General features: G+C 33.0%; 2 protein-coding genes and 1 non-coding gene across 3 annotated transcripts; 1 reads left to right on the top strand and 2 right to left on the bottom strand.

Annotated features, from left to right (window-relative positions):
* Positions 1-249: 249 nt before the first annotated feature.
* Positions 250-321, bottom strand: TRNAE-UUC (transfer RNA glutamic acid (anticodon UUC)). Its single transcript has one exon. It is a non-coding gene; the product is annotated as a tRNA-Glu (tRNA).
* Positions 322-2533: 2212 nt separating this feature from the next.
* On the top strand, positions 2534-5807 carry LOC143607361 (phytoene synthase 2, chloroplastic-like). The gene is made up of 6 exons (XM_077082836.1): positions 2534-2986; positions 3090-3140; positions 3706-3878; positions 4504-4739; positions 5262-5454; positions 5534-5807. The coding sequence occupies exons 1-6, from the start codon at positions 2671-2673 to the stop codon at positions 5690-5692; spliced, it is 1128 nt and encodes a 375-aa protein (XP_076938951.1). The 5' UTR covers positions 2534-2670; the 3' UTR covers positions 5693-5807.
* Positions 5808-6459: 652 nt separating this feature from the next.
* On the bottom strand, positions 6460-9793 carry LOC143607363 (serine/threonine-protein phosphatase PP2A catalytic subunit-like). The gene is made up of 11 exons (XM_077082838.1): positions 9651-9793; positions 9141-9197; positions 8579-8662; positions 8387-8458; positions 8227-8298; positions 8105-8145; positions 7811-7877; positions 7536-7727; positions 7153-7242; positions 6952-7059; positions 6460-6829 (listed from the first exon to the last, which is right to left on the bottom strand). Exons 1-11 carry the CDS (start codon positions 9741-9743, stop codon positions 6764-6766), a joined length of 942 nt encoding a protein of 313 aa, XP_076938953.1. The 5' UTR covers positions 9744-9793; the 3' UTR covers positions 6460-6763.
* Between the last annotated feature and the right edge of the window lie 2700 nt (positions 9794-12493).

Below are 12493 nucleotides of genomic sequence, written 5' to 3'. Positions count from 1 at the left end.
CTTAACAGAAGTATATATGCCTACTCCAGGTTATACGTCTTATCGTTTTCATTAATGTTTTATTATTGTTATGTTTTATCGTTTTGTATGATGTTAAGACGGGTAAGTCATTCTATTGTTTTGGATGATATTGAGGTGGTAATTCGGCAATGGCATTTCTTCTTGTTGTTATGGATGTTGCCCAATTTTATCAATTATTGTTCGTTTAGACAAAAGGAAAATAATGAAAAGTAGTTACCAAAAAACATATGAGTTTGCCGGGAGTCGAACCCGGGTCTATTGCTTGAAAGGCAATTATCCTAACCGTTGGACTACAAACGCTATGTTGAGATCCGTTTTAAATTATCCTATACCTAGATGTTAAGTTATTGTTTTCTTCAAAAATAAACTTTTAGAAAACGAGGTAACAATCTTTACTTTTATAATAATTATTTACTGTTGATATGAGTACGTATTTGACGGAAAGTTATTTTATTTAATTTAATGATATATATCAGAATTTGTATTGTTTTGATTGTTTAAGTAAAACTAAATGCAGATAATTATAAGATGTTAAATCTGATGAATGTCCAGTTAATTCAATAAATGAAAAATGTCACAAAATAATAAACTTTTAAAAGTGTTTTAATTAGATCACCCATGCAATTTTTACTCATTTCGAGTTATGAGATCTTCAAATCGAGCCTCATCGGATTTTTATGCATCATTACATCAAGAAAGCAATGGAAAAGAAGATGTAGATGGTATGGATTTGCAACATATGTAGTTCTATTAACTAAATAAAAAAACGTTAATTATATTAAAAATAAAATCTACATCACCACTTCCCATCAACATAAAAAAATAAAAGATTTCCTAACTGAAAAGAAAAGCATGTTAAAATCTATAAGTTAAATAAAATATAAAAGTTAAATTACTTATTTGAAACAGTTTTTAAACTTGAGTGACTTAACTAAAATAATTTTAAAATTTGCTTACTATTATATACAAGGTTACCGCTTTCAGAAACGGGAAAATAGTGAATTGCTTATATTTAGTAACTAGTTGAATAACAAACCTAGATTTAAAATATATTTACGATTAAAATATATTATAAGTGTGATTATTTAGGAAATCACATGCCGTTCTTCCATAGCATAAAAGGATGCAATATTATTCGTATGAATACAGAATGTTACAAGATATCAAAGGAATCAAATCATTTATTTTAATTGTTCATAATGAAAATAATATAAAAGAACAAATCACGTGTGATACTGGTTTAATACAGGATAAATCAGTTGTTAAACCATGATAAATTTTGCGTAGGTGGCTTTGTATAGTGCTTGAAGATTATTAAAATTAGTTCTTTAGAAAAAAATATATATAATTTTTTTCAGATTTTTTATTGGAAAATAAGGGCAAAGGTTGGATGACAAATCCAATGTAGAAGCACCTTAGGGAAACAAGAGGAATCATTGGTTACAAGATTCTTCATTCGGTTCGCATATAAAAACATGTTTCCTCGTCGAATAAAGCCAAAACCTTAATTAGGAAGATGTCGCACTTTTTTGAAAACGGCTAAATTACGGAATATGCATGGTATAAAACAAATATTGTGAACATAACAAGTTGATTATGATAATTATTACAGTTTTAATGTATTTCAAAATTATTTTTAAATTTCTCGTGAGTCGATAAATGAAGAGAGTTCGAATCTTGCATAGTGCATGCTAGATAATTTTAGTTAATACAATAGATTGGAAGCCGATAAGAAAAAGTAAAATTTCAATAATCCTATACACTTTATGACAATATAAACACATAGTACGTGGTATTCATTATTCGCCTCACCTAGCATAAAGAGCTTAGAACAATTTCAGAATCTCCTAAAATCTCATCAAGATTATATGATATAGTTAAAAAGATCGATTGATCAAGAGACAAGCACAACATATATAAACAGTTATTTTTAGGCACATACATATTTAATTCAATATTGTTTATTTCATTTTCATTATTAGAGGTAAATATCTTCTTCTCCACTTCTATTTTTCCTTGGTTTACGGATTCGAATTTGACTTCACTTTAAAGAACCTTTAAAAGGTTGTGTTCGCATCGATACAGAAAGCAAACAAGCAACAAACTGAACTTCTAGTCTTTTTCAGATAGCAAAACTAAGTCATTTAAAAAAAATCGGTCACAACATTACTATGCATGACCACTGGACACGGCTAAGTAGCTTCACAGTCTCATAAGCTAGGAAACCAAAAGTAGCAAATGTAAATGGTATAAACACGTGTTAGGTGTCAAATACTTGTGTTACAAATAAAAAGTCAATCATGTGAGAGTAGATAAGTAGGCATATGTAATTGTTTGATTAGTTATATATCAACAAGAGCCACATGTAGTTGTCATGGCCGGCACTTCCAAATTCGTGAAACATATTAAAAGCGATCATGACAACAGTGATCATCTACAGAGATATGTTAATCTAAACTCAAAAACCTCGGTCCCACGTCACTTTCAAATTCTTGTTTAAAAGGTGATCGACAAGTTCTATATATGCATACAACTTATTACTACAAGGTCTCAAAGCCACTTCTTGGAGAGTATCCCACAAAAAAGATATATAGAATCTTTTTAGAAAGATTTTGAAAATAAATTTTGGGTTTCAATAAAGATTTCCAAATGGCATCTACAGTTTCTATTTTAGGTAATCATTGTATAGGATCAGTGATCAACACTCACAGGAACTCTCGTAGAGAATTCGTGATAACGGTTAGAGTTGTAGCGCCAAAGAAACCAAATTTGCCTGAGTTATCATTAAAAGGAATTCCTCACACTGATCTACGCGTTCGAGAGATCGTTCAAAGACAGTTGCAAACACGACGTGATGATTATTCTGGTTGCGGAAAGCCTGATCAATTCCATCCAGAGTTTCTTGAAGAGGCGTATGACCGGTGTAGAGATATTTGTGCAGAATATGCAAAAACTTTCTATCTAGGTAAAATTCTTGATTTGTGCTAACTAAAAAATTAAGTTTCCTAAAATGGAAAGTTTTATTTAGTTTTGGTGATGACTGATGAGTTTGGTTTGGAATTTGACAGGAACAAGGTTAATGACTGAAGAAAGACAGAAAGCAATATGGGCTATATATGGTAAGTTAATGCAACAATTTTTCTAATATATATATGGGTATGTTCTTATGGGGTGGGATCCGGTAAAATAAAATTAACGTACTAAATATACAAATAACTAGAGTAATTACAGTTTTAACTAGAGTAATTATGTAATAAAAAATAATATAGTGTAATAATAACTACTCTAGTTCAAAAGTTATACTTTAATAATAATTACTCTAGTTATTTATACACTTCTCACGATAAAAATCATTTGTATTTGATCCAAACCCATATTCTTATAGGATCAAAATTAACATTACTTGATTTATATTGAAAGTCAATCCTGGTTAGATACAAGAGTCAAGAGAGAGTTTTATTTTATTAGTTTGTTTATCGGTTTAATAACTGCATGTTTATCTAGTTTGTTTGAGTTACTACTAGATATTAGAAGTTTGAGTCATACTATGTTTAGGAAGATATTTAATATAAATAGATGGTTAGGCGTATGTAGTTAGTGTCAAGAATTATAATAAACCGAATGAGTCGATCTTGGTTAAGATCAAATTTTGTGCTCTTGGGCCTGATTTCCAGCAATTTACAGTTTGGTGTAGGAGAACAGATGAACTCGTTGATGGACCAAACGCAATCCACATGAGCGATGCGGTTCTTGACAGATGGGAAGAAAGACTCCATGATCTCTTTCATGGCCGGCCCTTTGACATGCTTGATGCTGCCTTAACTCACACTGTTCAAAAGTTCCCACTAGACATTAAGGTACATACATACCTTGATCATTAATTAGGATAACATCACTCACACACTTGAAGTTTGGTGATCAGGATCGATAAACACAAAAACGAAAATTTAGATCATAAGCTCGATCTTTGTAATTCTCATTAGCTCGAAAATTACAATACTCAAAAACTCTTCTTCTTCTTAATGATATAACCCACAAGCTCGGGTATATATACTAATTTAGATTAGAAAACCCAACTAGACTAGAATACTAATACCATAATCATATTCAAATACTAATTGGTAAAAACAAATCTATATAATAATTAATAAATAAATTCCTTGTTGTCCAAGTCATTGGCTCGACTTGTTCACCAAGTAATTTATTCCATGCATACCAAGTCACGTGCTCAACTCGATAAACAAGACACCAACTCATCATAGGCTCGATTAGTAGCTCAACGGAAATTACGTCTAACAACACTATCCAGACATAGCTGACAGATCTATATGATCTATTTTATATAGTTATATGGCCAGTATGATATGTGAATATTATACGCCCGTATAGGAAAGCCCTTGAGATAATTGAACTCCTGATTAAAGTCCATATTATTCATATATGCATACTAAAATAAGTAACCATTTTTGGGTTTTCGATCAGCCGTTTAGAGACATGATTGAAGGGATGAGAATGGATATCAAGAAAAGTAGATACGAAAACTTTCAAGAACTTTACTTGTATTGTTACTATGTTGCTGGGACAGTTGGTCTGATGAGTGTTCCGGTCATGGGTATTGCACCGGAGTCATCATATGATGCACCAAACATCTATAACTCGGCTCTTAGTCTTGGTATTGGAAATCAGCTCACCAATATTCTTAGAGATGTTGGAGAAGAGTAAGTTTTTTCCTCTAAATCGTTTCATTGTTATTATGTCTAATATTCGTCGTTCTAACAGTGATGCGGTTGTTGGTTATCCGTTGGTGAAGTTAATGTAAATGAACCAAGCCCGAGCCAAGGTAACCTTGCTCGTTAGCTAGCTTGTTTGGCTCTTACAAAATAAAGCCCAGATTTTAATAGATAAATTATAACCCAGGTTTTAACATATATATAAGTTTTATATACCTTTTTTGAGTTTATAAATTTTGCATTATGTGTATCTTAAAAGTTTTCTTTACTTTTTTTGTTTTTACATATATCAAATTGTGTTAAAAACAAACATATAAAATTAAACTATATTAAAAAAATAAACAAGTTGGCTTGAACTTTTGACGAGTCAAGCTTAGGTTCGTTTACAACCCTACGCCTACTGATGGGCCCTACCTTCACTGAGAGATTGCCAACGGAGTCCATTGATGAAAGTCCTATGCTTTGTAGTGTATGCCATTTTCTAATCCCGGCCATCTTTCTTTCTTTCAGTGCATTAAGAGGTAGAGTTTATCTTCCTCAAGACGAACTATCACAATTCGGGCTATGTGACGAAGATGTTTACTCAAGGCGGGTAACTGATAACTGGAGAGAATTTATGAAAGGTCAGATCAGGCGGGCTCGGTTCTACTTCAACCAGGCCGAAGAAGGAGCTTCTAAGCTTGACAAAGATAGTCGTTGGCCGGTATGTTCATATCTAGATTTCAAAATTATATTTTTTTAAACGAGATCATTTCGTCTAAAACAGAACATTTTAATTACAGGTTTGGTCATCATTGTTGTTGTACCGCAAAATATTGGATGCTATTGAGGAGAATGACTATGATAACTTGACCAAGAGAGCTTATGTTGGAAGAACTAAGAAACTACTTATGTTGCCTTTATCGTACACTAGATCTGTGTCGACCAGTTTCGCCTTCTAAAAAGATTTATGGGGTGCAAAATATGTGTTGATATTATATATTTTTTATTTTATTTAATGTATCAATTAATGTATATTTGGCCATAATGATCTTTCAACACAAGAAATTACCCTCAATGGACTACTTTTGTACTTTAGCATAGTGGTTTTCTTGTACTTTTACTAGTGGTGGCCGGTGGCAATCGTGTCAGCCTGACGGGTTATGGGTTGGCGAGAAAAATCGTTGAACACTAACACAACCCGTATTGACCGTTCGTCTGAACTCATCAACTCTGACCTGGACTTACTTAAAATCGTATAAACCGAACAAACCCTTTAGACAATGGTAAAATCACCAATATAGTCATGTTGACCAAAATAATAAACAAAATTGCCATGACTTTTAGAAACTAGTGATCAACCACGACACGATATGACACATTTGTCATATTGGCACAACGACTTCAATCTGGCTCGACAGACTTTCATCTGGCGTCATTTTTAAATTAGAAAAAAAATTCATATGATTTTTAAGAAAATAATTCCTTAATCTATTTATTGAAAGCCTAAATAAGTCAAAAAAATGTTGACAAGTCGTATACAGGTTAGTGGGTTGTAATCAAGTTGTAAACGTACTAAACAAGTCATAAGTATCTTGGTTGGTTGACATAAATGGGTTTTAACAGATCATAAGTTTAAACAAATCAACCCGCACACAGCCTGTTTATTAAACGGGATAGATCTATCACATGTCCATGTAATATGCATGTAATTGCCTAGTCTAAGAGCTCTAAATGACCAAGAGCCAAGCCAACAAATTTCAAAAGAATCTTGATAACAAATTAATGGAGTATTCATTCTTAACTAATGTCAAAAAGAATTATAACAGCAAAACAAAACATGAAAAGGAAAGACACCAATCCAACATTTTAACTGTCTTTCCTATACAAACAGAACAAACAATATAAGATGACCAAATCCATGTTTGTGCTCCACCATCACTGCCAAATTTTCAAGCTTCATGTATTCCCTTTTTGCCCTCGTTATTTCCCACGAGCACCATGCAGGTCCGATGTAAACTGCCACATCAGGATCATAGGAAATAATCTGGCGTCCTACGTGTCACATCTGGCTCTCCCCTCCTTGGAGCCGGGTCAAACTGTGATTCAAAAGTATTAGTCGACACACGTTTATCTCATATATGTGTGTGTGTGTGTTTATCTAGAGAGAGACGCATGCAAGCGCGCATGTTAAATATTTTCATATATTTTTAATTTTTACCTGAATGAAAGTGTGACCCTTGCAATCGTCTACTTCAAGGATCGAAGCCATATTCCCACAACGGTAACAATAATTAGGTGCACTAAAGATTGTAACCACCTTTTGTTCCTGTTATAACCAATTGAATAATCTGTTTAAAAAAATATATAAACCATAATTTAATTACACCAGCAAAAAAAAGGAAATTAATAAAATGCTTACGTGGCCCCAGTGATATCCCTCCATAACCAGTTGGTGTGCTCTAGCAATGAGCTTTAAGCTGTTTGTATGATTAAATTGCTCGGATATATCCTGAATTACAATATAGAAACAAAAGAAAATTAGTAATTAGTAACACAATAATACAAGACTAATCACGTATAAAGTAATCAACTTTCCTCAAATTTAAATTATGGGTAATATAGTAATTCCACTAATTCTCACTCGTAGATAGAAAAATAACATTAAATTATGCACCTTTTGTACAAGTAAGAAAATAATATACTTACCTAGAACAGAAAACTAAAGAAAGGTGGCTACTTTTTCAGCGATTACCCGTAGATAAAAATAAAAGAATATGTAAATTTAGTGAGAGAGATATATACTTGACCGAATGTATATCCAGCACCGCGAGGTGAAATACCCCAACCACAACGGTCATCAGGATCAGACCATAAAAGATCACACATGGGCCCCTCATGTGGCACTTCTTGAACACGGTCAAAATTCCTTATATTATCAAGTGTTTCAATTGAAGGCGATAATCCACCATGAAGACAAAATATTTCAGATTCAACCTATGAACAAAAGCCAATTAAATCACCAGAGTTAAAACTGTCAAACAGTAAAGCACAAGGTTTAATAGTTAGATGTGACTAACCAATGCGGTGAGGGGAAAATAATCAAATAGATCAGTAAATGTCTTCCAAACATTAGCACTACCATATCTGCAAAAAGTCAACCGTTGACCCGTGAAGAAAACTATAGTCATACACGTTAAAAATTGAAAATAAACGAGATAAGTGTTGCCCCTTCCATCAATTAAAAACTGAATATCGTCATCTTCACAAAATATTGACATTCTTGATAAGGGTATATTAGACATCTGAAAGAAAGTCAAACAGTTGACTGAACTAAGGCAAGTCAAATATTAAAGAATGTTGTGAAAACTCACTTTCTTAGGCATTCATCATAAAACCCATAAACCTGAGTGATCTGCAGAAACAACATTGCGGTTACTGTTATTTTTATTTTAATAATTTGCAAAATTATCATCATATAATCCAGAAAATGTACCTGGCGACTTTCATGGTTTCCTCTTAAAATTGTAATTCTTTGTGGATGACGCACTTTGAGAGCCACTAACAGCTGAAATGACAAATTAAATACATTTTCTATGAAAAATTAAAAATTAAAACATATATAAACCAAGCTCATACAGTGTTGTAATACTTACAGACACGGTTTCAACAGAGTAATAACCACGATCAACATAATCTCCCATGAATAAATAATTTGTATCCGGGCACTAAATAAAGAAAAGAAAAGAGAGCAGCATGATTAGCTAAAATAATCACAATATTATTTATCAGCAATTTTGACGTAAAAATAAAAAATGCCCACAAGATAAAGAAGCATGAAAACACACCTTTCCACCGATCCGGAAAAGCTCTGCAAGATCGTGAAATTGCCCATGAATATCCCCACAGATTGTGACGGGGCTTTTAACAGGCTGAAATAAAATGTGCAAAAGGTGATTTATTTGTAGAAAATTGCACTTTTGATAGTATCATGAAATGAAAGTACACATGAGCTGCTTGAGATCGACTCGCTAGAAGCTCAAACCAAACCGAGCTTAAACGAGCAGCTCGAGCCTAAAAATAAGCTTGCGAACCCAAACGAGTCTATTATTCATATATATTAATTTAATGTATTAAATATTTAAATATATATTTATATATCAATATGATATAAATAACTAATTAATATCTCTGTGTGTGTGTTATGTTATATATAAAAATTATAACAAAAAAGATATATAAAAATAATTATGAATATACATAAATTAATTAATAAATTATAACAAGCTCAGCTCGAGCATGAAAATTTTCTCATGAACCAAGCTCGAGCTTTAGAAATAGATCTCAAAATAAACAGGCTCGGCTCGTTTACACCCAAATGCACATCTGATAACAAGAAAAGGAATGCACCTGCACATTGCTTTCTTTCATCAGGACCTCCTTCGCCTTATCACACAATGACTTCACCTAGATTCATATAAGTAAAACAAAATTTAATATGTTTAATGGAAACGCAAGGAGACCGAAGCATTCGACTGTCTGTTACAATCATCTACAATAAAATTAGCAATTAAGTGAAAAGTTGTAAGCTTTATCCCCAGGCATAAGTGTATGTGTAAAGGGTAGAGTTTATTGCACCTAAAGAACTAACTAACTCTAATTGAATAATATCAAACCTTTACTTTCAAATCACACATCTAAACAAGTTACGAATCTTTAAGTTCTTTAACAATCATAGAGCAGAAATTAAATCAACCAATTTTGACCGTAAATCAATCTTATCAAAAATTAAAATCGACCAAAACTAACAGAAACAAAAATATAAAGAAAAGCTTTGTAATTTATCGCTACAGATCTGGCCAAATCGAATCAATTAACCACCTCAAATCGCCAGGTCAATGACAAAAGAAATCAAATTACCTCTTGTTCAGACAAGGGTTTGCACTGCATGAGCTGAGCAATATGTTCGTCAAGATTGTGATTAACGCGCTGCGTAACTGGATCGGAGCTCATCGTGGGTAAATTGTTGGAAACTGATTTGATGGAAATGAATTAATTTAATTTAATTGTGTGGATGGGTGGGGAAACATAATAATAATAGCAATAATAATAATACCCAAAAAGGAAAAGAATGAAGAAGAAGAAGACGACACTGGGTGGGGTGGGATTAGGGCAGAAATCCCGGGGGCAATCTATAAGTGTTATATGTTTAATATAAACTAAAATATTAGTAATATGGTTTTAGTTCGATAGCAAACAAGTTAAATGAAAACATGCTCGTTTAACTACCCGCTATAGATTTAAACGCGAAAGATAGTTACAAATCAAGCATTGTATCATCCGTTAAGCCGAAAAAGACTTACCAAACACTTCTTTTAAATGTTTTAAGCGATTCGTGAAAATATTTTCGATTTTTACAAATATATAGTATGTTTTTATAATTTTACACAAAACTAGCCGAAAAAACACTCGTTTTCGCACTGTTTAACGCACCCGATAAGTTTTTCGCACCAAAAACCGAACCCGAACTAAATTTGGACCGGGCTTTTCGTGTTTGGGCTAGTATAAACCAGATCATTGAACCAAAATAGCCCAAAATGGGCCCATTACAAGTCCCGGTCGCAATAGAGGGGGGGCCACCCCAAAATTTGTATAACTTGTTATGTAAGCTTGGTTATACATCCAATTTAACAAAAAACTGAAGTCCAAGCAGCTGCAAATCAGTTTTTCCATAAACTCTTCAAAACTCTAAAGTAACAACTTAAATAAGCTACTTTTACACTTGTTTAACATTGATTAATACCAAATAAACATAGTTTGATTGCCAAAAATCATTCCTACCCGTGTAAAAATCCTAAAAATGGTCCATAAACATGTTTTGATCATACACATGGTAAGGAACCTGTTTTGATAGTTTTTATGGCCATAAACACGGATTAAAGGGTTGAAACGGCATTTTTACGGTTCAAAAGTTCGTTTTTGTGCACTAGCCGAAACCCTAAGTTAAGGGCTGTTATGTTGATGAACAATTGCTTGGTTTGCGATATAGGACTTGTATCTAGCCTACATAGGAGCACAAGATCTTGAAAAGTTGATTAGAAAGGCGGAAACGAACCAAAACCGCTAAGGTAATGCCAAAACACTCGCTTACGGGCTGTTTAGGTTAAGGTTGTGATGTGCATATTATTAGGCCTTGAAATTTTGCAGGGACATCAGGGACCATGTCAATGAGTCCCTGTTCAAATTTGGTAATTTTTCGACCATCCGAGAATATTTGGCGAATTTATTGCCAAATTAGGACGTTTATTTGGGAAAAAAAGCTAAAATACTTCAAAAATTATGAAATTTTTTTGGGAACTCATATTTAATGTATTTTGATCACATAGGAATTTTGGGATCATTTGGAGAAGTCTCAAGGTGTTTTGTGTATATACGTTCGTGTGAATTTTTATAGCCGAATTTTGGGCCGAAAAGAATATTGCACGAGCTTTTTATATTCTGGAATTGATTCAGGTTGTTTTTAACATAATTTGAGTATTCAAGAATTTTGGTGGAATTTTTGGAAATTGTTTGGGATAAACGGACGATTTTCAGGCAAAATATAGTTGATAAAATGAATTTTATAAATTAATAAATCAGTAAATAATTCCAAAAATATTTTTATAAAAATCTACATATTTTAATTGATAAGTGGCTAAATTTTCATAATTTAATGATTAACGATTAATTAATTATGCTAATTTGAAGATTAAACAAATTCAGTTTTTATAAAAACCAGCAAGTTCGCGACTAACGAACCTACGAGAATATCAAAACACCAAGAGTGATCAAAAATCATATTTTTGGATTAATTAAGTAAAAAGAACTTTTATATGAGAAACCTGGACAATCCGGATAGATTGTGCGCGTTTCTTTTTAAATCAAACTGAATAAAAGGAAACGGACCCCATGGCTAATCCGGGACCCCAATATGTGATCTTTCTTTATAACTTAATCATTTTATTAACCAATACATTTACCCAAGCCTACTTCCCCATAACTGTTTTCTGAACGTGTAAAAGAACAACTTGGCCCAGCTGGGAAAACGGGAATCTGAGCCAAGTTCGGTTTTAAGTATTAGACATTGAACAACATCACAACCTAAGCCTATTGCCACTTTCTGGGCGTTCCAGCTATACCCAGATTAGTTATACAGCCCAGTTTAGTATTGAGATTATAATAATATTAACATATTAATATTATTATAATATTGATTATAGGAAACCGTAATTGCAAGTTTAGTATACAAACCTCGAACTGACGTGCTACTGATTATCTACTAAACAGTGAGTTTCATGACCCCACTTCTAAACTGTTTTACGAACTTTTGGGGTGAAAAGCATGTTTGATTACATATACATACCTGAAACATGTATTGATGTGAATTATCTAAGTGCTAACACACGAAAGTCTCCACGATCACAGTGATTAACTTCGAGCCGGTGGCTTGTGAATAGTACTATTGGTTTGACAAACCCAAACGGAATCGGCCTGGTTTTCGTGTCACATAGCGCCGTTTGCACATGACCATATTTATACAAACAGGCTATGTAGTGTTAGACATAGCTACAGGGGAATGTTGTGGGCGGAAGGGGAGCCACAGTGATTGATTGAGCGTGGGAAATGGATGCACGCAGCACATACAATCAAGGCTTCACTGTAGCTTAGCATAATTACATCATTTACATACATACATACTTATTTCATGATTACAAGTGTTAACT

Source organism: Bidens hawaiensis, unplaced genomic scaffold (assembly GCF_021521415.1).
Source record: "Bidens hawaiensis isolate Kalapana, Puna unplaced genomic scaffold, B.hawaiensis_p1.1 tig00081579_1, whole genome shotgun sequence".
NCBI classification, from domain to species: domain Eukaryota; kingdom Viridiplantae; phylum Streptophyta; class Magnoliopsida; order Asterales; family Asteraceae; genus Bidens; species Bidens hawaiensis.
The sequence above is the reverse complement of the archived record's forward strand: the minus strand, read 5'-3'. Positions and strand labels throughout refer to the sequence as shown.